Genomic DNA, 25792 nt, shown 5'->3' on the forward strand with positions numbered 1-25792 from the left:
TTGAGTTGATCGATAACTAAACAATACCACTCACCCACATCCTCCCCTTTTCCATACTTAATCCACTATCGTCGTCTCCCTAATATGTAGAATGTGTATTCCAAATTTGGCTGAAATCGGTTAAGGGGAGATCAGAAGTTACACTGAGGTGATTGAGAGCTGAACAATGGCAGTCCCTTCACAACTTTCCCGTTATTTCTAAATATCATCCCGAACCCCTATCTTCGTCTTCTTGAGAAAAAAATGGGTGTTCCAAATTTGGTTGAAATCGGGCAATAGACCATATGGGGTTGGGAGTTACACTGAATTGCTCATTTTATAAAGACAACCTCTTCCCCCTTACCTTCCTTCTTCTACCAATGACCATTACACCCCCTTTGTTATCTTCTCCTTAGGATAGAGAGTTTGTGTACCAAATTTGGTTGAAATCGGTACAGGGGTTTAGAAGTTACACTGCCCGTTTTCTGAACAATACCTCTCTCTCCAGGCCCCTCCCCTTTTCCCAAATTACCCTCCCATATGATCGGCTCCTCATAGTGAATATGTGTACAAAATTTGGTTGAAATCGGTCCTGGGGGTTGAAAGTTACACAGAATTGCTCGTTTCTAAACAAATTCCCCCTTTTCCAAATGACCATCCCACCCCCTTTGTTAACTTCTCCTGAGGATAGAGAATATGTGTGCAAAATTTGGTTGAAATCGGCCAAGTGGTTCAGAAGTAGTTAGCGAACATACATACATAGATTGGTTTTTATATACAAGAAAGAAAGAAGAAGAAGATAGAAGAAGAAGAAGATAGATAGATAAAATTAGATTGCAAAAATTACTCATTTTTCAGCTCAAATTGATATTTACCAAAGCTTTTATATAACTATAGCCTATCTACATGGACTGCAAAATGGTGGGTTGACATCAAGGGAGGAGCGCCCAACATAGCTCTGGTCCAAACATGTTCCTATCTCACGCTTCCACGGGTCGTCCGATGACAAAAGACCGCCAGCTAAGGGTTGTGTACTCAGCTGCAGCCATGGTAGTGCAGCCTGGGCACTAGATTGACCCAGCGTTGAAAGGTACCTTTGAGTAAGAAAATCAATCTGAAAATTTCAGCTCAATCGCTTGTTGCATAAGTCGGCGCAAAATGCATAGGAAAATAGACCTCCCTCACTCTTTTGTTCAGGAAATTGGTTGGGTATGACCGATTGAGCCCAGAATTGCAACAAAGGTAGTTGATATGTTAAAGATCAATACCACAGAACATTATACAATGATTAAATGATTTTGTATGAAGTTTCGGATGATTTATTAGGAGTTGAGCTGTGCCCTTTGGAATCCATTGATTGTCATGAAAAACGTGCGCATGTTATCGAAGGTGGCATCAAATCAATGAACAAATGGTGAGTCTTCAAGTTGTATTCCCGGAATTTATCAAGGATCATCCGCAGGCTAAACATCTGATCCGTCGTTGACCGGCCCTCATGAAATCCTGCCTGGTATTCGCCGACGAAGAACTCCTCAAGCGATCTCAGTCTGTTAAACAGGATACGCGACAAGATTTTGTATGCCGAGTTCAGAAGGATGATCCTTCTGTAATTGGCACACTCTAGTATGTGTCCTTTCTTATAGATTGGGCATATGAGGCCATCTAACCGCATTTTCTGGATAATGTGGTGGATTGATTGATGCAGCTGCTCACTTCAGTGTTTGAGAAGCTCGACCGGGATCTCGTCCTTCCCAGCAGTTTTGGGGTCGTGCACATATTACGTAAGCATTCGACTCCTAGAAACATTTTTCTCGTCCGCCACTCGCTGGCACTCCTCATCAAACCGACCATTTCGTTGGCGTCGCTGTGCCTAACACTTCCTGCCCTGTTGTAGTCACAGCTTCGTGGATATTTTCCCACAATCTGTTGACGTCGCCTGATCCGGTGGGGCATCTCGTCCAGCTTCTGGTGGTACTGGTCAGCAACTCCTTCAACTGACAACCGTTGGAAATGGAAAGGCATCATTCTGTTTTTTCTTGAATTCGTGACGCTGGAAAGTCACGCTCGAACTTTTGCAACTACAAGGAAGTGATCCGAGTCAATGTTCGGACCTCTGAAGGACCTTACATCTATAACATTCGAGAAAAGTCGTTCGTCGATCAGCACGTGGTCTCTCTGTGAGCAAGTGTCTCCACTCGGATGTTGCCAGGTGTGTGTTTGCGGATATTCTTACGTGCGAAGTAGGTACTGCTGATTGCTATCCCTCTAGCAGCAGCAAAGGTCACAAGTCACAAGTCGCAGACCATTATCGTTGGTAGCAGAATGAAGGCTTTCTGTACCAATGAAAGGGGTGAAGAAGCTTTCTCTTCCGATCTGCGCATTTGCTTCCCCGATGGCAATCTTTACATCGTGTTTTGGGCAATCCTCGTAGGACTTATCGAGGATCTCATAGAACTCATCCTTCACGTCATCAGGCTTATCGTTCGTTGGGGCATAGATGCTGATCAGGCTATGATTGAAGAATTTGCCCTGCATTCTCAACACGCAAATGCGGTCGCTTATCGGCTTCCACCGGATAAGGGCCGATGCCCACGTAGCGTTTTTTCACGCTGCGTGCACGCCGCGTTCACGCAAGGTACCCAGCATCAAATGGAGTAATGCACACGTAAACGTGTGCACGACTACATTTGATGCCGGGTACCTTGCGTACCGTGCTGCGACGTGCACGCAGCGTGAAATCGGCACTAAGACGCTTCATCTGCTTCCCGATCACCATATGAAGCCAACTCCACGTTCTGCTCTGTCACCATCGCTATTGTAGATGTGGTACTTGAATGAAGTTTCTCTACGGGATCCACCGCCCGAAATTTACGTTCTCCAGTTATGGGCCACCGTATTTCCTGGATTGCTGCCACACTCACGCCGAATTTCTGCAGCACACGAGCCAGAACTCCAAAACACGTGCGGGTTCATTCAAAGTTCTCACGTTCCAAGATCCGACTTTCCAATCGTTGTCCTTTATTCGTTGCTGGGTCTGTTGCCGTTGAATCTATCCGTTTGCCTTTCTTGGTAACTGTAGAACTTTTGGTAGGCTACCTTACCAGGGTTGCGTGACCAGTAGTGACCAACGAAGACAAAAAAGTGACCAAATAGTGACTTGCAATTGCGGAAAAGGTGACCAAATAGTGACTTTTTTATAAAGTTTTGAACCGGGTATAGAGTTACAAGTTGCATTAGCATTGTTACGGTATACTTCGTAGATTGCAAATTGCATTTATCCTTATCTAGAATGCTATCAGTAATCAAGGAAAGACAAAAACCACGAAAGCATGAGGATTACTGCTATTGGCCACGCCTGTCTTCATCATAAGGAGGAAGAGGATGGAAGCAAGAGGCTAGTGCCTGCGACCGTCTCATGAGTACCTCGGAGTTGGATATTGAGGATGTTATTCGTTAGAACACCCAGAAGCTAGCAATGCGACCATCAGAGGCGTCGCGTAACCTCATTTTTCACCTGTGCACTGACATAAATAATGAAAATTTTCATATTTTTAGAGCCCAAATAGAAAATAAAATTATCAGAGTCGTTCTAGCTTATCAAAATCTAGTTATTCATGCATTTCCGCACATAAATGCCTTAAATTTGCATTCAGTTACCTGCTATTACACTATGGTTTAATAACAAATTTAAATGAGGTTTTTGAGATTTTGAACTCGAAATTCTGAGGAAAATTTTGAAAATCCAATAAAACGATGATCTCTTATTAGAAATCCAAAAATTCTAATAGTATTTAATTTTTAAATTTCAGGCTTTAGTATTATAGTTATCTTAAACGGGTGGCCCAATAATCTCGAGTAAAAAAAATCTTCTAAATCAATTTTTTTTTGTTTTATTTAAATCAAGATCCGACCAATTCAGTCATCTCCACTAGTTTTTTTGGGATATCTTTTCTTAATTGATAATAAACAGATTTTCTTTTAAATATGATATTTCTGAAATAATTTCAATAATTTCAAATTCTGGCTTGTGCCAGAATTACTTCTGACATTACTTGCTCTACATTTTTTTCGAGACTTATCTCGAAAGGTCGCAAGGCGGAACAATCAAAAATGGATTTAACAACCATTTTACAATCATAATGTACTTTCTGTCATTGATGTCCTTAAGGCTCATTATTCTCCCTGACGTTGAGAAACATCAAACATCTTTGTCATGTGATGAAACTGAGGCTGTTCACTATTTATTTTTGTCACCTTAATACCCTCCATTAAGGACAAGTATCGCAGAATCCAAAACATTCGCGTTTTCAAAGGCACACCACACAATATGAAAGCATCGCACAACTGTCATTTCTATAATTCCACGCATGATACGATGCAGCAAAGCTAAAATAATAAAAACAAAAGTCGTCCTCTGATTCCGTATTGAGTGGTGTGCCCTTGAAAACGCTTGTCCTTAACGCTCACCAACAGACGTGGTTCTGGTTCCTATACTCCTCAATTCTGTACTCTGACCAGTGAACACAAAATCAACATTCAAAACAATTTTGGAAGTAACATTATTCGTGCATAATCCCTTGAAGTGCAAAAATAATAACTAATGTTTTATTAAGTTCAAAACATATTTTCAAATATTTTATAGACCTTGCTCGTTTTATCTCGAGGGGGTGGCGGATTTGCTCCATACAGTAAATAAACACCTCAGAAAAACATACTTTTAAAACCAATTTATGAGATGTTTAAATTTTAATAATCATTTTTCTTGCATGCAAATATTATATAAAATACCTTAAATAGATGGCTATAGCTATAGCTATATAGATAAGAGATAAATCTGCAGTATGCGGAAGATTTTGTGTTCCACAGGAACCAGAGCTTAGGGTGGCGATCTTGCCCCTAAATTATCATGTTTATACTTTGGTCGTTCGGGTGTGATGTTGTTGGTCGCACTTTTTGTTTGTTCGTATCGCTGTTGGTGGGACTTGGTGGAGGCTCGAGTAACCGTATGTTAGCCCAACAAGCTTGACCGTATGTATGCTACAACGCAGTATCGTGACATGGTTGTTCATTTCCTCTATTCGTCGTCTTCCACGCTTGAGTCAATGTGGACGTTTGGCTCTTCGATTTCTTTTCCAACGTCCGACGCAGCTAAACTCAACAGCATCTTTTCAGCCGTTTTGTTGGAGTGAACTGTTTTCTTACTTTTCACTTCATGTGCTTTTATATGCCTGCTTACGTAATCAAATTTGACAAAATTCTTCTCACAAATAAGGCACACAAATTTGCCCTCTGCTTTGTGGGTTACTGAATGCAATTTTGATGAGTATTTATTGCATATCGGGCAGTAAATCTCGCATTTTCTGCTATTTCTGTTCTTGGGATTTCTCTTTCCATCATCATCACTTTCACTCGAGTCAATTTGTATGGTAGGCTCCTGAGCAGCATTCCGCTTTTTCCCATGCGCTTTCATGTGTCTGCTTATGTATTCAATTCTGAGATACTTTTTCTTACAAATGTAACACTGAAATACATTTTTCGCTTTATGCGTTTTAAAGTGCAGTTTTAGAACCAACTTCTTGCAAACTTTGCAGGTTCTCTCTTTCTTAATCTTGTGACTGCTGATATGCCTGGTACAGTTGTGCATTCTTCGGAACTCCTTTGGACAAATGTGGCACTGGAAAACCTCCAACGACTTGTGAATTTTAACGTGTAGATAAGAGGTATATTTGCTGCATATTTCACATCGATATTGAAAATTGTTTGACTGTTGTTGATTTCCCTTATTGTGCTGACTTGCCATGACGGTTTTAGACGGCTTATCGTTAGCTTTTTTTTGTACCTTATCTTTATTCTGCCCAGCAGATTTCTCTACGTTTCTGTGCCACTTGTAAAAGTGTTCGCTAAATCTGTAGTAGTCTATAAATTGTGATGAACAGATATAGCAATAGTAAACGTCTCGACTCTTGTGACCCAATTCATGTAGTTTAGTCGAATATTGCTTGCACGTTTTGCATCGATATTTGTTCGTGTCGGCTAGTACAGCTTTTGGTGCGAGTAAAATTTTAGTCTCTTCTCCATTCTTTGTTGAATCTGCATCCGATTCAACACTTGAATCTATTTCGATGTTTTCTATTATTGAATAATCGGCAATTGTTTCGATTTCTTCATTGTCCTCAACTGTCGGCGCTATCGTTATATCATCAGATTCAGCATTCGGATCTATATCCTGTATTTTAATTTCATAATCATCTATCATCAATTCGCTGGATAGAACATCGTTTTCTTCGAGCTGCTCAAGTGGAGTTGTTTCGCCGATAACCAAAGCAACGTCAGTCTGTACGATTGAAATGCTCGTTTGTTGGTACTCTTCACCTAGCTCTTCACATTCGTTCTTAATTTCGATACTGGCATATTCATCAGTCGGATTTGAAGCATCCCGACAAAACGCATCTTTGAACACGAGATCATTCGTGATGCACATTTCTCGGAATGCATCGAAGGCCTGCAGGGTAGATTTGCAGTCCAGGCACAGACATGCAGGTGCGTTTGGTATGTCGATAAGCTAAAATAGGAATTAGGATCAGTAAGGGAATTCCAGTTGAATTTATTTCGTCTCAATTTATCATTTACGTCCCAAAATTTGTGAGTTTTCCAAATTAATAGATAGCTTTTAGGAAGTTACTGTACCGAAATTACAGTTACTGCAAACTAATTTACACTAAACATGAAGGTGATTGCAAGCTACTCCAAAATCTCATTTAACAGCGCTTCTGATTTACAAACCTTCAATGAAGTGAGTTTTTCGATCCATTCGCTGCATTGCCCGTTGTCGTCATCGAAAATTCTCTCCAGTTGTTTCCGCTCCATGAAGCACAAACGACAGATCGAGGCGATTGATTTTGCTTGGAAGAGTCCCGTCGATGAAGCCATGTTTTGCAGTTTTGAATTTGTATGAATAATGAATGTTTGTGATTTTAACCCTATTATTGGCTATTTCACAGATCTTAATAGATTATTGGTTTACAGCTATATTGAATAAAACTATCTAAAATTTAAAGATAATAAAGCTTAAACTATTGATGTTTGTTGTTTGTATTTAAATGAAGAGAACAAAAATAATCTTTTTGTTGATTACACGGTTAAATCACATTTTGCTTATTTGATTAATTACTACCCAAATACATGGTGAAATTTACCTAAATTTACATGAGCTTGGATACGAGTGAATAAAAAAAATCGTTCAATCGATTCTTTAATTTATATAAAATTAACATAACTTCCTTAAAATTAACTAAATCTCCTAAAAACCTCTGAGATGCATGGTTTTTAAAATTAAAAGTTCGTCCTGGGCATTTTTAAACTTGGCCTAGCATTTGCCCGACATTGAACCAACATCAGGCCAGTTTACACGTTCAGCATTTTTTTTCTTTATTATAGAGACTTGCAGCCCTAGGCTGGCTCATCTCTGAAAGATTATTATTATAGTAATTCATATAAAAACAGTACAATTAAAATTATTTTTTCTTAGATCTAGTATTGTAGACTTTCCACTCTGATTTGGAGAAGGTTCCGTCGCTATATTCTGGCTCATCTGGGCAGCTCTGATCTTCACATGTTCTTTTACATTTTTGTTCTATGGCGTCCGTTCCATTCGTTTCGTTTGTTCCAGTTGACAATCTTCTCTTTGCCGTTGAGGTGCCGTATTCAAGCTCGTTGGTGTTATTTCCGTTCTCGCTATTGCCGTCACCGTCGTCGTTGTCGCCTTCACTTGGATCGGCTCCTGCCGATGGGTTATCTGTTTTGTTTTGCTCATCGTCGTTGTTCTGTCTATTGGTTGAGTTTGATGCTTCTCGGTTTTGATTTGAATTTTCTTCGCTTGACACTGTTGATGCACCAGAGACATTTGAACGAGGTTTAGCTGGCTTGTCTCGGAAAGTAACGAGTGTGGGCTCGTTTTCATTTACAATACAAGATGGTATTTGCTTCTCTTGCCTCAGTCGTATCACTCGAACGCCGTTCGGGATGCCCGGGAAGAAGTTTTTCCATACCTCGTTGTGTATGGATATAATTTTGCCATACTGTTTCATGTGTCGCAAGATTGTAGTGTTCACCGACAAAAATCCAATCATATCCATTATGTGAGGCACACATAAATTTTGACTATAGCATTTCCCACATAACGGCTATGTGAATTTGCATAGCGTATATGTGGAAACACACATAACCGGTATTAACTTATAACCTTTATGTGGATTCTCCTATTAGGCTCTCCATGAGGACATTCAGCGATGGGACTGACAACCGAAATCAAAACAAAATGAGTACGCAGTTGAACCGAACTCACTTTTGGTGTAAACCGCGCTTAACATTTTCATTTGAATTGTTCTGTCAGTCCGGTCAGAATTTGTCAAAAAATCAAGGTAAACAAAAATTGTCAGCTGATCGCAGCTGTCTTATGGATTGCCTTATAGCGGGTGGTTATTAACGCACACATAAAATTCATTTGTAAATTTCTTTAGATTTTTGCCAATAAAAATGTGTGGATTTTTATTAGTGTTGGACATTTGAGGCGGCAGATCATGCAACCTCACGATAGCGGTAGGGCCATCCACGTACACGGGAATGTAGTAGTGTACATCGAGTTGCACGAATGAATGTCGAAGGTGGTGTTGCTTCTGCAGCCGAAGTGCTTCGCTTTCATCGATCAGTTCAACAAACACGCAGTTTTTTATGTTTTGGAGTTGAATGTTTTTTACATCATCCATGTTTAATTTGAGTTTAGTATCAAAAAACCTTTTTACTATCTCGAGACTAGGTCGCGTTGGTAGGCCACTGAAGTCCACAACAACAGTGTCCTGTATGACATATTGCGTCGAAAACAAATGTTCTTCAAAGGTTCGAATGCAAAGTAACTGGCTATCGGAATAGGGTAAAATGCCCAATAGTGGACCCCCTAGTAGCAGAATTTTGCTCTTCCTGTCTTAAGGAGTAGACATTTTCAACATATTAATTCTGATTGATATCTAACAACAAGCTCTGCATCTCCTTTTGACGATACATGCATAAAACACCCAAATACACGACGTTATTCATTGAAATTAACATTTTAAAGTCTTACTGAATTCGCCCTATAGTAGACCCCCTGGGGGTCCATAATAGGAAATTGCTTCCCTATAACCGACACTCCATTTGATTTTCATGTCCCGTTTCGGGATGTTCTTCTTCCCTATTATGGACCCCCCAAATATTCTTATAGTGGACACTCTTGTGTTTATTTTCTAAAGAATTGTAAAAAATCATCTAACTTTACTTTCCATAGCATATCCAATGCATGTAATCAAATCATGGGACTGTAAGGTAGGTTCTCCCGATGGAATTTCATAGCAAAATGTTTACATTGTGTTGTAATAATGCAAAAATGGCTGGAGGGTCCACTATTGGTTGGGGGTCCACTATTGGTCACTTTACCCTAGACGTCTACCGCGCGCGAGAAGCGATTGTCAACGATCAGCATTTTATCAGTTGTTGTTTTTGATATTTTATATAAATAAATAACTGCTGAAAAATATGGGTTCTTTGGGAAAATCGACTTAAAATAAATCAAAGAATTTACTGTGACACTGGGTGGTGCAAAAGATATTTTAGTTACAAGATAAAGATTGACGCTTCGGTTTTCTTTGTCCTGTTGTCCGAAACATGTTGGGTACCGAACTATTAAATCGTATGTATTTTTCCTTCATTGATATCTAGCACCCTATCCTCGCCAGCAAAAGATGATCCAAGCAGCGACAATCTTTATCTAGCCTCCTTCCAAGAGGCTCGGAAGCCTCCTTCCACGAGGCTCGGAAGCCTCCTTCCAAGAGGCTCGGAAGCCTTCTTCCAAGAGGCTCGGAAGCCTTCTTCCAAGAGGCTCGGAAGCCTTCTTCCAAGAGGCTCGGAAGCCTTCTTCCAAGAGGCTCGGAAGCCTTCTTCCAAGAGGCTCAGAGCCTCCTTCAAGAGGCTCAGGCCTCCTTCAAGAGGCTCAGAAGCCTCCTTCAAGAGGCTCAAGCCTCCTTTCAAGAGGCCCGGAAGCCTCCTTTCAAGAGGCTCAGAAGCCTCCTTTCAAGAGGCTCAGGCCTCCTTTCAAGAGGCTCGGAAGCCTCCTTTCAAGAGGCTCAGAGCCTCCTTTCAAGAGGCCTGGAAGCCTCCTTTCAAGAGGCTCAAGCCTCCTTTCAAGAGGCCTCAAGCCTCCTTTCAAGAGGCCTCAAAGCCTCCTTTCAAGAGGCTCAGAAGCCTCCTTTCAAGAGGCTCAGAGCCTCCTTTCAAGAGGCTCAGGAAGCCTCCTTTCAAGAGGCCTCAGAAGCCTCCTTTCAAGAGGCTCAGAAGCCTCCTTTCAAGAGGCTCAGAAGCCTCCTTTCAAGAGGCTCAGAAGCCTCCTTTCAAGAGGCTCAGGCCTCCTTTCAAGAGGCCTCAGAAGCCTCCTTTCAAGAGGCTCGAGCCTCCTTTCAAGAGGCTCAGAAGCCTCCTTTCAAGAGGCTCAAGCCTCCTTTCAAGAGGCTCAAGCCTCCTTCAAGAGGCTCAGAAGCCTCCTTTCAAGAGGCCTGGAAGCCTCCTTCAAGAGGCCTGAAGCCTCCTTTCAAGAGGCTCGGAAGCCTCCTTTCAAGAGGCTCCAGCCTCCTTTCAAGAGGCTCAGCCTCCTTTCAAGAGGCTCTGGAAGCCTCCTTCAAGAGGCTCAGGCCTCCTTCAAGAGGCTCAAGCCTCCTTTCAAGAGGCTCAAGCCTCCTTCAAGAGGCTCCAGCCTCCTTTCAAGAGGCCTCCTCCTTCAAGAGGCTCTCAAGCCTCCTTTCAAGAGGCTCAGAAGCCTCCTTTCAAGAGGCTCAGAAGCCTCCTTTCAAGAGGCCCAAGCCTCCTTTCAAGAGGCTCAGAGCCTCCTTTCAAGAGGCTCAGAGCCTCCTTTCAAGAGGCTCAGAAGCCTCCTTTCAAGAGAGCTCAGAAGCCTCCTTTCAAGAGGCTCAGGAAGCCTCCTTTCAAGAGGCTCAGGAAGCCTCCTTTCAAGAGGCCTGAAGCCTCCTTTCAAGAGGCTCAGAAGCCTCCTTTCAAGAGGCCTCAGAGCCTCCTTTCAAGAGGCCTCGAAGCCTCCTTTCAAGAGCTCAGAAGCCTCCTTTCAAGAGGCCTCAAGCCTCCTTTCAAGAGGCTCAGGCCTCCTTTCAAGAGGCCTCAGAGCCTCCTTTCAAGAGAGCTCCAGGAAGCCTCCTTTCAAGAGGCTCAAGCCTCCTTTCAAGAGGCTCAGAGCCTCCTTTCAAGAGGCCTCGAAGCCTCCTTTCAAGAGGCTCAGAAGCCTCCTTTCAAGAGGCTTGGAAGCCTCCTTTCAAGAGGCCTGGAAGCCCCTTTCAAGAGGCTCAGGCCTCTTTTCAAGAGGCTCAGAAGCCTCCTTTCAAGAGGCCTCAGAGCCTCCTTTCAAGAGGCCTGGAAGCCTCCTTTCAAGAGGCCTCAGGCCTCCTTTCAAGAGGCTCAAGCCTCCTTTCAAGAGCTCAAGCCTCCCTTTCAAGAGGCTCAGGCCTCCTTTCAAGAGGCTCAAGCCTCCTTTCAAGAGGCTCAGAAGCCTCCTTTCAAGAGGCTCAGAAGCCTCCTTTCAAGAGGATCAGAAGCCTCCTTTCAAGAGGCCTCAGGCCTCCTTTCAAGAGGCTCCAAGCCTCCTTTCAAGAGGCTCGGAAGCCTCCTTTCAAGAGGCTCGGAAGCCTCCTTTCAAGAGGCTCGGAAGCTTCCTTTCAAGAGGCTCGGAAGCCTCCTTTCAAGAGGAAGCCTCCTTTCAAGCCTCCAAGCCTCCTTTCAAGAGGCTCGGAAGCCTCCTTTTAAGAGGCTCGGAAGCCTCCTTTCAAGAGGCTCGGAAGCCTCCTTTCAAGATGCTTGGAGGCTTCCTTTTAAGACCCACAGAAGCCTCCTTTCAAGGCACTCGGAATTCTACTTTCAAGTGGCTCGGAAGGTTCCAAAAATCCTCTAAGTAGGAAGTATGATGTTACGCTTTTTTTTAATTAACAGCTAAACAAATGAGTGGTACTTCAAGGAATGCAAAGGCTCGAAGGGATACCTCTCAAGGAAAAGGTTAAAAACCGCTGGTGTAGATCATTGTATTATTGCGTTCTCTAAATATTTCATGAAAAACTTGATTCGATCTAACTGTTCATAACTTTGTCATATAATTTCCTATAAATCTAAGCAACTTCGTACGAATAATTATTCAACTGAATTCCCCAACACCCAATGTCTTACCTTATCCGTAGGCCCTCTGTTGTTGGTGCTGTTCTTCCTCCTGTTGTTGCCGTTCCTGCTGTTTCACCAGTTCAAAGTAGTAGCCCTTCTTGCGCAGCAACGTGTCATGATTGCCCATTTCCACTATCCGACCTTTGTCCAACACCACAATTACATCCGCATTTCTGATCGTCGACAAGCGATGGGCTATGACCAGCGTTGTCCTGTTGACCACCGCTGCATCCAACGCTTTCTGCACGATAGCTTCACTTGAAGCATCCAGCGCACTGGTTGCCTCGTCAAGGATCAGTACGGTTGGCTGCTTAAGCAGTGCCCGCGCAATCGCAATCCTCTGACGTTGTCCACCGCTTAGCTGAATGCCTCTTTCGCCCACTGGAGTATGGTAGCCCTCGGGCAGTTGGCTCACAAATTGGTGCGACTGGGAAAGCTTAGCCGCTTCCAGAATTTCCGCTTGCGTTGCATCTGGACGACCATAACGGATATTTTCGTATATGGACGTTCCGAACAAAACTGGTTGTTGTTCAATAAATCCAATTAGATGGCCTCGAAGCCAGTAAGGTGACAGCTGCGAGAGTTCATAACCGTCGACGGTAATGCGACCACCTGTGGGCTCATAGAACCGTTCCAGTAGGGAAGCAATGGTGGATTTTCCTGATCCACTGGCTCCCACTAAGGCAACCGTTTGCCCCGGTTTTAATACAAGCGAGAAGTTCTTGAGCACTTGCTGATTGGGTCGAGAGGGGTACGTAAAAGAAACGTTTTCGAATCGGATTTCACCTCTAACATCTGATTCGGGAATGATTGCACCCAATTTGAGATCTACTTTTGGTTGAACAGAAAGATATTCGAATACACGGGAACCAGCTGTCATTCCTCGGATCACTGAACCAAGCAGTATAGAGCCTTGAGCAAGGGAGCGTTGAACCCCCTGGGATGCGACCAAAAATGCCATCAAATCTCCGGCGCTGATGGAACTTGTAGACATGAAATGTCCACCGAGAACCAGCGTAGTAAGCACCATGCCATTCAGGAATAAATTGGTCAGCGCCTGGAACACTGCAATTCCGACTCCCAGCTGTTGCGACAACTCTGCAGCCTTATCTGTTTCATGTCGGAACAGCTCCACTTCGGCGTACTCGCTTGCACTGGACCGAACCGTTCTGATATTGGACAGAGCTTCTTCACTAACTGATGTGGCTCGTTCCGATTGTGCTTGACTCTTTTTGCTGAGCGCCCTCAGCGACTTCCCTAGATATGAAAACATCGCCACCGCCGCAGGAACGGACACTAACGCTATACTAGCCAACTGCGGCGATATAAGGAACAACGAGACAGCTCCTCCAATCAGTTGGGCAAACGAACGCAAACCTTGGGAGATACACTGCTTGAAGCAGGATTTGAAATCTTGTACGTCTGCCGTCAATCGGTTTACCAACTCGCCGGTTCGATTTTCGTCGAAGAATTCCAAATCTTGAATGATGATTTGCTTGAACAGATCCTGTCGGATCTTCGCTGCCATTTGTTCGCCAATTTGACTCAGCAGCAGAATGTAGACAAAGGTGAATCCGGCTTGAACGATGTACATACCGAATAATCGTAGTGACGGCACTTTTATTTCGTTCAAAAACGTTGAGGAATCAAATCTGTAAATAAAGTATTGAAGCGTATCAATCAAATTTTCCTAACAAATTAATTGGTATAATTTAACATAATATTGATATAACAAAACAATAAGCAGCATAAGAACGAAACATTGTGAAACAAAGCAAAAATACACAAAACAAACAAAAATATGAACAAAATTAAAAACGAAAAAATAAAGAATGCTAAAAATATTTGAATTTCAAGTTTGCACACTTCGTAAGATTCAAAGAGTTAACGTAATATTTGTGTTACTTACTCGCTCAAATTAGTCCTAGCGTATTTGGACAAAGTATTAACGACCACGCCAAGCATATTTGGAATCTGGATATTGAAATAGGCCACTGCCAGGGCCGCCATGATCGCTCCAATCAACTTTACCAAATGCGGTCTCAAATAAGTCCAAAACTTTCGCCAGTCGAACTTGATTCCTTCTCCAGCTCCCGCTACTTTATGACCCACCAGACGGTTATTTACGGCAGCGGCTTCACAGTGAACAAACCACCGGCGGAATTGGTAGCCCACGGTCACGCTGACCGCACTTCCGCCTATCACTAATCGGAGTAATTTTGAACTTCTTTCTCCGGTTCGAACCACAACCTGTTGCTGCGTCCCGGTTGTCATCCATTTGCGCCATTGCAGGCGAATACTATCGCGAAGGGCACTGTTTTTGCCTGCGTCCCGGAGCTCATTCCGACGGAACGCGTACGTTTGTAGACACTGTCGCAGATGACTTCGGTAGGGTTGACTGTAAACAAAAACATAAATGGCCTTGAAATTGTGCGATAGATATTTTTTCATCGGATAACCGAATTTGAGGTTATGCAACCCAAGTTTTGTACTAGAAATGGAACACCCAAATTATTACGAAAATATTGCAAAACTCGACAGGGTTACTTACCTCTGAATTAAACTACAATTATGGGAACCTGATAGTAATAGTTTTAACATTTTTCATATGAAATTCACTGCAAATAACAAACTTTTTACCTAAACTAGAAGTTGCAAAGGACGTCGTCACCAGCGAGTCGGAGAAAAAACTGAATCGATATCTAACAGGAATCAGCTGTTTACAAGTCTGATTGGAATTACGCCTTGTTGTATGCAAGCTGATAGGACAGAAGTTGTAAACTGCAAGTGCTGCACGAAAGGTGGCGCTGTGTAAATGAAACAAAAAGGAGAAGGTATGGTAAAGTGGACATTCTAAGAGTGAAATCAGCAGTGATTCAGTTTGATTGCAAATTTTCGAATACTATTCTAGTTTAAATATGAGCCAAAATAGAACAAACTCACATACTTCCCCAGCAGTGTTCTATTCATGTTTGATTGTTTTTCCGTTAAATGAAATGATTAAATGCAAAGAGGATTGATCCGTACATAAAATGACGCATTCATGCACCAAAACAATTGAAAAATATTTGAATCTCGTGATTCATTCGTGGTTCAAATTTGCAGAAAATAGAACTGAGCGGTACAACAGTTTTAGGCTTTTGAATCTCGACTGTTATAAAAAATGAATCTTGAGCCATTGCTGGGAAAGTGCATGATTCAGATTTATATTCAAACTGACAACCCCGAACCTCCCCGAACGATTTGAATCACTGCTGATTTTACTCTAACATTTCATGGGAGATATGGTTGGGGTTCTGCCAAATCACACCAAGCGCCAATGAAAAATTTTCATTTTTTTTACCAAAGTTTTCGTGTTACAGATTCAATTAATCACAAAGCGCATCGGATATTGTTCAACGCCATAACTGAGGATATCCTATAACAAATGTACGCATGAATTTACATAAAATACTTTCCGTTTTCCTTTTGCGAACAAAATATTTTTCGAGACTTTTACGGCGGTCTTACTCTCGCAGGCTCGACTGCGTAGGTAGACGTCAAGATAGCCGCTGGGTTAAAAGATAGGGAAAATTTTCCCTTTCAAAACAAAACCACGTGCTTTTCGCCAAATGCAGCAGTACTCGATTGTATTAGTGAGAGGCAACCGGAGTTACTGAGTACATGGAGAGTGTTTATCATGACAAGTGCATACCGACCACCCCACCTTGACGCTCCCTAACTTGACTACCTTGGAGGCGTCCGCTGCAGATAGCCGAACCAATGCTACCTGCGTCCCTGCCGGACCTTTCCGTAGTCGAACGGCTGCGGTGGGCGTCTCCACTTCACACTGTCGCCGCAGTGCCGTGACGAGCTCTTCGATTTTAGTGATCTCGTCCAGGTCTTTAACCCTTAGATTCACCTCCGTCGTGAGTGCCCTCACCTTGACCGTCTCGCCTAGGACCTCCTCCGCCAACTTCTTGTAGGCGGCGCCCTTTTGCGAGACGCCCCGCTTCAGCTCGAGTATCATCTCGCCCATCCGGGTACGTCTTATTCGACGTACGTCGGCGCCGGGTTGGCCGAGCTTGACGTCACTCCTCATCGCCTTGAAAACATCCGAGTACTTAGCCTCGTCCGCCGTGATGACTAGGGCATCGCCCCTGGAGCGATTGGCGCCTACCCTAGACTTCTTGCTACCCTCATTCGCCTGGGCCTTCTTTTCGGCCCTTGACGTCTTCGGTTTCCTCTTGTTCTTGGCCAGGGTCCAGGAGGCGTCATCCCCCTCTATTTCCCTGGTCTGGTGCGGCTGAGAACTTTCAGCCTGCTGTAGCCCCTTACCACCGTCTTTCCTGAGTGGACGGACCTTTCCAGGTCCTTCCTCCCCCGGTTTTGGTGGTACTTGACCGGGGCTCAGCTTCCCAGCCCCACTACCCTTGTTCGGGGTAGTAACCCTCCGCGTTTTGGAGCGGCCCCCGGGGGGCTCATCCCCTGGAGACTGTCTCCCCCGTTTTTGTGTCTGCTCCGTTGGAGCAGTCACCCCCGACGTACCCGCAAATACTTGAGCCTCAGTCTGGGTAGACTTTGGCACCACCAAGACGGTGCTGGCACGCCCTCGGTCGATTCGACCTTGCCCAAATCCGCGAATTCTTGGGCCTCAGTCTGGGTAGACCTCGACTCCACGGATTTCACGGGTTCGTACTTGGCCGTCCCGACCCAAGCAGCACAACTTGTTTCACTACTGAACTTTTCACTGTGTTGCAACTATTCGGAAAGAACAGTCTTTGCCTATGTGCCATCAAGTATAACTCTCTTGCAATCTAAAAAGCGCAAGAGGTGGAGCCTACGGAAACATCCTTCGATTGCAGAAAAATTGCAATATTGTTGCAAAATACTACATCGAAAAAAAAAATGAAAATATAAAACTTGTGATTGATAGTCCTTCACTCTACCACAGCAACATTCAACACTTCGAAGGGACTGCATGTTGACTCACAATAAAAACCATACAATTATGAAGTTTTGTACTCGGTTTGCACCGGAAAAAATGTGAGTTGTCAAAACGTTGAACTATGGTAAATTAAACATGAAGACACACTCAACTTATCTGCAACTTAATTTAAACAAAGAAATACATTTTGAAAGGCGCATTGATGTTACATAGTAAAAAATGCAACTTGATGATTTTGTTTCGTGTTTGCAACATAAAGTGCAGTATTCTTTGGTTGTTTGTTTCCAAATGTCAAACACGTACTGCATTGCAATGTTAATGAAACATTGATCACAACTCGAACGTTTTTTACATCTTGATGCAACTTTTTCGTGCTTTGATGTTTTTCCAAAGCCTTTGATGAAACTGAATAGAAACAAGGTGTTTTTTGGAAGATGTTGCGTGTGCTACTTGGGCGACCGCCCTCTCCAGCTTGGCGTCCAACATCGACTTTCGAAGTTTCAGCAAGCTCCTCTTGAGGTCCTTACTTATATTATGCTTCGATGACGCAAAGTCGATGATGGCGTCCAGCTGTTCCGTCGCCACCTCGAAGGCCGAAAGCCCATCGCGTTTGCGGTTCATCGCCTCCACAAGCCATGGGCCGTCAATAACCTCTACCGGCGTTTTTTTAGCCGAGAGGAAGGTTAAGTGACCCACGCTGGCGCTGCGCACCGAGCTGCCGACTATTGCTTCTGGCCTCCTAGGCGGAGACCTGAACAACCCATGTCTTGCGAAGGGGTTGTCGCCTACACTACTACCACTAATTGAAGAATTGACTTGTTTTTCCATTTAGGTCCCACGAGTTGCTCGGGAAAAGAGGTCCACCACGCCAGAGCCCAGCATGACGCGGTAAGGGACAATTACTGTGGAGGGTGCCCAGGTACCCCACAGGCTCCGTTAAAGGCCTAGCTCATTATTTCACCCCCTCCTGGCCATGCATCCCCTCGGCACGGGTCGCTTAACGCCTTTAGGGGTTAGGGACGATGATCCCTTTGGTTGCACCCACTCACTCCCCAAGCAACTAAAAGTACGGATAAGATGGGATGTTTTGGCTTAATCAGCTTGCATTTTAAGTAATTTTTTGTATGGCTGGAGCGCAAAAGTGAACTTTGAAGTTCTGTTAAGGTGCTTGGAACTCGATGTGAACCAAGAGGGAACTTATTGGTTCGGTTAGGAACAAATTTAAGTAAAATGTGAACTTTTGGTTGCTTGGGTCTAGCTGATGTCAGAAGGACAACAGTGCCCAGGCTGCACTACCAGCTAAGTACAAAACCCTTAGCTGGCGGTCGATTGTCATCGGAAGACCCGTGGAAGCGTGTGTGTGTGTGTGTGTGTGTGTGTGTGTGTGTGTGTGTGTGTGTGTGTGTGTGTGTGTGTGTGTGTGTGTGTGTGTGTCTGTGCGCACCCACCAAAAAAAAATGTTACTCATTTTTCAGGTACTTATCCTTAACCGATTTACTCTCAACAATTTGCATTCGACGCAGAATACTCTTCCATTGTTTCCTATTGAAAATTGGCCCGATCGGACTATGGGCTCAAGAGTAATGGCCAAAATACTATTTTACAATGCACGAGAAAGGCACCATCACCGCTAGGTGGATTAAGCAGGGTTTTAAATCATATTATGATAAAATCTTGTTAAAACGTTTGAAAGATAATGACTACTAAGAACAAAATTGTATCAAAATAAGTTATAAATATCACAATATGTTAAAATTGTGTTCAGTTTCTGTTATGCTCTTCTAGTCGGGAAGCTAAGCGGATCGGACTAGTCATCAACACGTCGAAGACGAAGTACATGATAGGAAGGGGTTCAACCAACCCTTCAATAGAAGACAACCCACCCACCTCGAGTTTGTATCGGTGGTGACGAAATCGAGGTGGTAGAAGAATTTGTGTACTTGGGCTCACTGGTGACTTCCGAAAATGATACCAGCAGAGAAATTCGGAGACGTATAGTGGTTGGATATCGTACGTACTTTGGATTCCGCAAGACGCTCCGATCGAATAGAGTTCGCCGCCGTACCAAACTGAAAATCTACAAAACGCTCATTAGACCGGTAGTCCTCTACGGACACGAGACCTGGACAATGCTCGTGGAGGACTAACGCGCATTTGGAGTTTTCGAAAGGAAAGTACTACGTACCATCTATGGTGGGGTGCAGATGGTGGACGGTACGTGGAGGAGGCGAATGAACCACGAATTGCATCAGCTGTTGGGAGAACCATCCATCGTTCACACCGCGAAAATCGGACGACTGCGGTGGGCCGGGCACGTAGCCAGAATGTCGGACAGTAACCCGGTGAAAATGGTTCTCGACAATGATCCGACGGGCACAAGAAGGCGAGGTGCGTAGCGGGCAAGGTGGATCGATCAGGTGGAAGATGACTTGCGGACCCTCCGTAGACTGCGCGTGGTTGGCGACGTGTAGCCGAGCCGAATGGAAAAGACTCTTATAGACCGCACAGGCCACACAGGCCTTAGTCTGAATAAATAAAAATAATAACAACTATTTAACACCTTCTAACCCAATGGCTCCATAATAGGCCATCCACCCGGGAACCTAGAAGACTTTTCTTTGATCCTTTGATGGTGGGACGTTGTTTGGCTGTGTTGGATGGTGTGGGCCTCAAATCTGAATTGATTATGTTTTTATGCTAATTAGACATAACTTTAAAATTATATCTAGGCAGCTAAAATGTAACGCTTCCGTTCGGATATGATCCAACATTCTCGATGAAATAACATTCCACGTCAACGTAAAGCACCGTTCCACATAGATACTGCACTATCCCTTGCTCCGGCATACCATCTCAAAGCCCTGTCCAGCAGAGATGACTCCTGGAGTGTCATGTATGCAACCCGGAAAAACTTCCCCCGAAACTGAAGTGCTATTTCAATTACAATGCATATCACCAGCGGAGCTGCCGACGCCAAAAATTTCGCAAGCCGTAAAAATATGTTGGCCGTGTTCCGTTACTGCTGTTAGCTTCTGCTTCTGGTAGCCCATTCAGGGGAATGTTGATTGCTGCACATTTATTGCACACACTCGCCATACATGGGGAGTGCGAGTTGGGTGCGAAACGGCAGTCTAACTATAGTAGGGAAGAATGGTCAAATATGCGTCATTTAAAAAAGTTACTTTTTCCCTATAACAGCAACTGATGCCTAAATCTAAAAGTCAGAGTATTGAGCATTTTGTCTCATAAGTGTAATTTGGTTCACTTCCCCCGAGTGCCAGTGGATGAACAATGACGGAAATGCTGCATATCCTACACAGTCCCAGTAGCATCAGAGCGCCCTGGCCAGCGTAAACGACAATGCTTGCCGGTACTGCGTGTGAGCTCCGACCAACGACAATGAAGATCTACATCAACGAATCCGCTGGGATGCCTGTTTTCAGTATAGTTGCACCATCGTTGTTCGTCCATTGTCTTCCAAAGTTTGGGTCGGGTTCGCAGTTCAGATCTCGTGATGTGCCATGCAGATATTATTTGTGTGACGCGCGGTCAAACGACCATCACTTTGCGAAGCGGATTGCGATACATTTGGCGAGGGGTCAAACAATGATGGCGTTTTCTCAGAAAAGATATATGGAGACAATTGTTAGTCATATTTTCTATCATTTTAATCTTTTTCGTTTCTTCTTTCTCATAATGTGTTTCTAAAACCGGACTACAAGCTGTGCTCATTTTTTCAATTTCACTTGTCTGAATATATTTATATGAGATATTAGATATAGATTTACTTTCTTCTTTATCCCGATTTATGGAACTTTCGAAACTTGAGAGACCCCCCAGACAACGTCAGCGCCATCGGTCAAGCGGTAAGAGCAATCACCGGCAGGACCTACCACCTAGTGAGCGATGGTAATTTAAAGCACTCTACTTTCGCCAATTTTTTTTCTCCGCGCTCATCGCAAACCAACAAACCGGACACGGAATCCCGCCGAGATTGCTGCTAAGCTAAGCGCCAAGCGCCAATCCCGTGATCAGGACTCTGTTTGTCAGTTCGGTTCTCTTTATCAGCGATGTAGGAAACCTCGGTCGGGTTCAAAGAAATGGTTAGCGTCATGTTAGGAAAAAAGAGGAGGTCTCAGAGGGAGTGGATACATTTTCATATAGTCTGCTCTAAAAACTGTCAAGTTTGGTTCTGCCTAAAAGGGGACTATACGCGAGTCTATACGTATTTAGCCAGTGTCCACTGCATCACTGCACCATGCATCGAGCTAGTGGTTACCAAACGTGTTATCAACTGCGGAACGATTATTCTTCAAGTCAGTCAATAAGGTAGTAGGAAACAGGTCGTGTGGTCATATCTTCTTCTTCTTCTTATTGGCATAACATCCCCCACTGGGACATTGCCGCCTCGCTGCTTAGTGATCATTGAGCACTTCCACAGTTATTAACTACGAGGTTTCTGAGCCAAGTTACCATTTTTGCATTCGTATATCATGAGACGATACTTTTAAGCTCTGGTAAGTCGAAAAAAATTTGTAAGTGTTTTGTTTTGTTAATTGTGTGTATTGAAGAGATTTTGTATTTTAATAATCGTGAATATGTATGACAGGTAGTTTTTGTATGAGAAGTGAAGGTTTGTCCCCCAGTAGGCCCAGATATCCCTAAATTGTGACCGTGATTGTGATGTGTGCTTTCGTTTCAAATGTCATAGGACCCCGTTGTTCGACCGTGAATTCCATCGTTGCGGTCCCGTGCTTTTCAACGTCGTGTTTGTGCTCAGTTTCCCGTGAAGCCCTGCACCGCCCTAGAGCCCCCTCGCCGGGTAGATTCCGGCACCGTTGTTGGCCGAAGACCGATCCGACAACACATCGGTAGCCTAGGACGCGCAACTGGATCATTGGCTATCCGCCGACGATCCATCTGCTCAACCTAAGGCGCGGAACGTAGCCAGACGTGGCTGAAGCTTGCGGTCAAGACGAGGACGGACGCAGCGAAGAGGAGAGAGATGGTTGGAAAGAAGAAGGGGCCCCATTAGTTAAGATTAGCTAAATAGTTAGTAAGAAAGTGGGAGGAAAGTGAAGAGAGGAAGGAGTGAAGCTAATAAAATTGTTAAAAACGTTGAAAGTGCTGGTAAGTTTTCCTTAATTCCGAGTGCGAAGATTCCCTGTCCCGCGGTAAACTTACGAGAGTGTGCCTACCCTGAGGCAGTTGTTTCGGGGAGTCTCGGAAGTGCTCCCGGTTGGCTAGACCGGTAATTACAATTTCCAAACCGAAAACCCTTAGCATGATCTTGCTTTATAGCCGCGCATCTTACCGTTAGGCTAAGGAGGGTCATATAGCTGCTTCGAATAAAAGGTTCCTACTTTGTGAATAATTTGATGTAGGCCTTCTCATTCTTCTTAAAATTTATTTATTTATTTATTAAAATTGAAGCTGGAGTAGCTTCGCTGTAATGGCAATGCCAGAGTTTGGGTTATCCTGGGGCATCAATTTTTGCCGAATAATTTCATTCGAGGCGCGGCCACGTTCCGAGACGTGGGTAGGACGAAAAATCAAATAAGAGAAATGACAAAGTAGGCGGAAACCATATATTTCCACACATGTATTACCTTGTCACACGTCGAAAATATATTTTCCAGTCCAAAATAATATTTTTTGCAATTCCCGATCATAATATCTGGTTTACAGTTCGCCGTTGAGTCATAAAACGGCCTACTTTTCCATAACAACGAAATGGGAGCTTTAATTAACATTATGCAACTCAAATGGGTTGCATAATATTCATTATAACACTCATTTGGGTGCTATAATAAAAAACCAAAATTAGAACAGTAGTTACATGACTACATTTTGCTGGATAAGCTTGGGTAAGTGTTCAAATAGTGTATTCTAATAATAATGCAATAGTTTGATGGACATGACATCAAAAATTTCCAAAAGCAAGTACATCTATCGCTTCACGGTTTATCGAACTATGCAATGTGGCACGGCAACTTGGAATCTGTGCAGCAACATAATTTATTGTCAAGAATGATTATGTGGAGAAAATTCTGGAACGAATTAGACAAGCACAAGTATAATTTTGGTACAGATTTGTCATTGCAAAACAAGCGTCATTGCAAAAAAAAAAAACTCGTTGCAAAACTCGATTTTTTCAGCATTCGTAGTATTTATCCAACTCCGCAAGCCTCGTTCGATAAACGTACGACTCGTGATGAAATTTTTTTCGCAACTTGTTGCACAAACTATACTATTCTAACGTTGAAACAAGAAAAATGATATTTGTATTAAAGATTTAATACTTTATTCAATATGGATGAAGTATTATTTTAAACTGTTCTTACACGCAAAGCAGATTTTTGTTTTGTAAATAAGATACTGGATCATATACGTTCTTTATCCGATTCAATACGGATTTTTTTTTTCGTCGTATTTCTGCATAAATTTTGGACATTATGCTTCAAAAACGTATGCAAACCATGAAAAAGTAGAAATAGGGGGTAAAATATTTTTTTTCAGATCTTCTAGGGCTTCCAAACCTTTCTTGAGTTCAGATCTTGAAGGTCTATATAAACAACAAAGCGTTTTACGGGGCCTCAATCCTAATTCGAAGTTGGAAATGCTACTTGAGGCATAATTAAACTATTTTTTATCAAATCGCATTGTTACCAGAACATGAACGGTACTCCAAACAATTCTTGAGTTCAGATCTTGGAGGCCTACAAGACCAACAGAGTGATTGATAGGTTCCTGAGCTTGTGTGTTAGTTGTAGAAACCCCATGGGACATGATTATGTCAATATAAAAAAATCCACATTCCCAGAAAAGCTACGGTACTCCAAACCATTCTTGAGTTCAGATATTGAAGGTCTACAATACCAACAGAGTGATTTATAGGGTCCTGAGCTTGAATGTTAGTTGGAGCAACCTCATGGGACATCATTACACCAGTATATGCAAAACACAACATTCCCAGAGTTCCTGCGGTAATCCAAATCATTCTTGAGTTCAGATATTGGAAGTCTTCAAGACCAACAGAGTGATTCACTGATTTCCGAGCTTGTGTGTTAGTTGGAGAAGTCCCATGGAACATTATTAAACCAGTATATACAAAATACAATATTCCCAGAATATCTACGGTACTTCAAATCATTCTTGAATTCAGATCTTGGGGGTGTACATGACCAACAGAGTGATTCAAAGGCAACATAGCTCATGTGTTAGTTGTAAAAACCCCATGAGACATCATTACACCAGTATATGAAAATATAAACATTCCCAGAATATCTACGGTACTCCAAACGATTTTTGAGTACAGATATTGGAGGTCTACGAGGCCAACAGAGTGATTCATAGGATCCTGAGCGTCAGTCAGTTGTAGAAACCCCATGGGACATGAGTTCAGATATTGGACGTCTAAAAGACCAATAGAGTAATTCATAGATTTTGAAGCTTGTTTTTTAGTTGGAGAAGCATCATGAAACATCATTACACCATTATATAAAAATCCCAGTTTTCCCAGAACAGTTACGTAACTTCAGAATTATATAACAGAGTGATGCACAGGTTCCTAAATTTTCTTGTTAGTTGGAATTGCTCCAATGGACATCATAACGTACACAATACGTAGGTACGAAAAAAACGTGTTATTATGATAACAAACATTGCATCCACATTTTTTTAGTTCCTTTATCGTCAATAGTGTTATAGAATAAAGCTGGGTCTCCGGATACGTACATGTGAATTATTGCTACTCCATAATCGATCAGAATTAGAGTAAGTTGCACTCCGAAGGCGTTGGTACTCTCATATTTCATGTTGGTACTCTCATATTTCTCATATTGGTACTCTCTCTTGCTTCATACTTATTATACATATTATATATTTTATAAGAAATGGTAAACATCATTTCTATAAGTATTGAATCTACCAAGGGGTAATATCATGACATGACAGTCTAACCAATAAATGAGGATAGCGTACCTAGAATTGAATAAAGCTCGCAACACATTCAATCGACACTATAATTGAAATATACAATACTGAAATCGCACGGAAGTGAATGTTACTAAGACAAGAGTAAAGTAATTTACGTATGCATAATATAAAAAAATCATTTCACACGCTTTTCACCATATTTATCCCAAAATGAATTATATGTAATAGCTAGAACATGTTGCTAAAAAAAATCTATCTCACAGTTCCTCTGCAACCATTTGATGTGATTGTGCGAGATCGCCATCAGAAGGCGCTTCAGTAAAACTTTCGAATCGAAATTGAAAACAGTGTATCAAATAGAGTCAATAGTTAAGTTTCTCAATAATAATCTACTTCATCGAAAAAATATTTGTGTTGTTCGAGAAATGCTCTCATTGTTGATGAAATCTGTGTAAGGTGGTTATTCATAAAGTGCGTCACATCCTTACTGGGACGGGAGGTTTGGGCAGCGTGACAAATAACTAAAAAACCCAGATTGATCCACCTAGCAGTCATTGTGCCATTTTCGTGGCACGTAACCCAATCAATCAATCAAATGCATAATCGGGGAATTCGTTGGAATGCTGAATAATTGTGATATTAATTTTGAAATCACTATTATCGAGCACGTTATGCATCGTAACTTGCATGCAATCAAAGCTTGCGTTT

The 25792-nt window shown here is 42.8% G+C and overlaps 3 protein-coding genes across 4 annotated transcripts in view; 1 reads left to right on the forward strand and 2 right to left on the reverse strand.

The window, feature by feature from the left end:
• The window catches only part of LOC134214591 (uncharacterized), a 219205-nt gene that overhangs the window by 19228 nt on the left and 174185 nt on the right, over positions 1-25792 (forward strand). The gene's annotated exons all lie outside the window — the stretch shown is intronic.
• On the reverse strand, positions 1057-14927 carry LOC134209362 (mitochondrial potassium channel ATP-binding subunit). Of its 2 annotated transcripts, XM_062685349.1 has the most exons (4): positions 14771-14927; positions 14129-14617; positions 12229-13871; positions 1057-1073 (listed from the first exon to the last, which is right to left on the reverse strand). In XM_062685349.1, exons 1-3 carry the CDS (start codon positions 14818-14820, stop codon positions 12230-12232), a joined length of 2181 nt encoding a protein of 726 aa, XP_062541333.1. In that variant the 5' UTR covers positions 14821-14927; the 3' UTR covers positions 1057-1073; position 12229. The 2 variants fall into 2 exon arrangements, with proteins under 2 accessions (XP_062541333.1, XP_062541332.1); XM_062685348.1 differs by lacking the exon at positions 1057-1073 and having other exon boundaries at positions 12133-13871.
• LOC134209363 (zinc finger protein 799-like) lies at positions 4707-7090 on the reverse strand. The gene is made up of 2 exons (XM_062685350.1): positions 6763-7090; positions 4707-6541 (listed from the first exon to the last, which is right to left on the reverse strand). The coding sequence occupies exons 1-2, from the start codon at positions 6907-6909 to the stop codon at positions 5054-5056; spliced, it is 1635 nt and encodes a 544-aa protein (XP_062541334.1). The 5' UTR covers positions 6910-7090; the 3' UTR covers positions 4707-5053.

Source organism: Armigeres subalbatus, chromosome 2 (genome assembly GCF_024139115.2).
Source record: "Armigeres subalbatus isolate Guangzhou_Male chromosome 2, GZ_Asu_2, whole genome shotgun sequence".
In the NCBI taxonomy this organism is placed as follows: Eukaryota; Metazoa; Arthropoda; class Insecta; order Diptera; family Culicidae; genus Armigeres; species Armigeres subalbatus.

What these genes read in the sequence shown, in the direction of transcription:
- LOC134209363 (XM_062685350.1), bottom strand. Translation starts at nt 6,909, where the DNA reads ATGGCTTCATCGACGGGACTCTTCCAAGCAAAATCAATCGCCTCGATC. An exon ending in AAAAACTCACTTCATTGAAG is followed by an intron (nt 6,542 to 6,762) that starts GTTTGTAAATCA and finishes TTCCTATTTTAG; the next exon opens with CTTATCGACATACCAAACGC.
- LOC134209362 (XM_062685349.1), bottom strand. Translation starts at nt 14,820, where the DNA reads ATGTTAAAACTATTACTATCAGGTTCCCATAATTGTAGTTTAATTCAG. An exon ending in AATTGTAGTTTAATTCAGAG is followed by an intron (nt 14,618 to 14,770) that starts GTAAGTAACCCT and finishes TTTTGTTTACAG; the next exon opens with TCAACCCTACCGAAGTCATC. An exon ending in GCTAGGACTAATTTGAGCGA is followed by an intron (nt 13,872 to 14,128) that starts GTAAGTAACACA and finishes CTTTATTTACAG; the next exon opens with ATTTGATTCCTCAACGTTTT.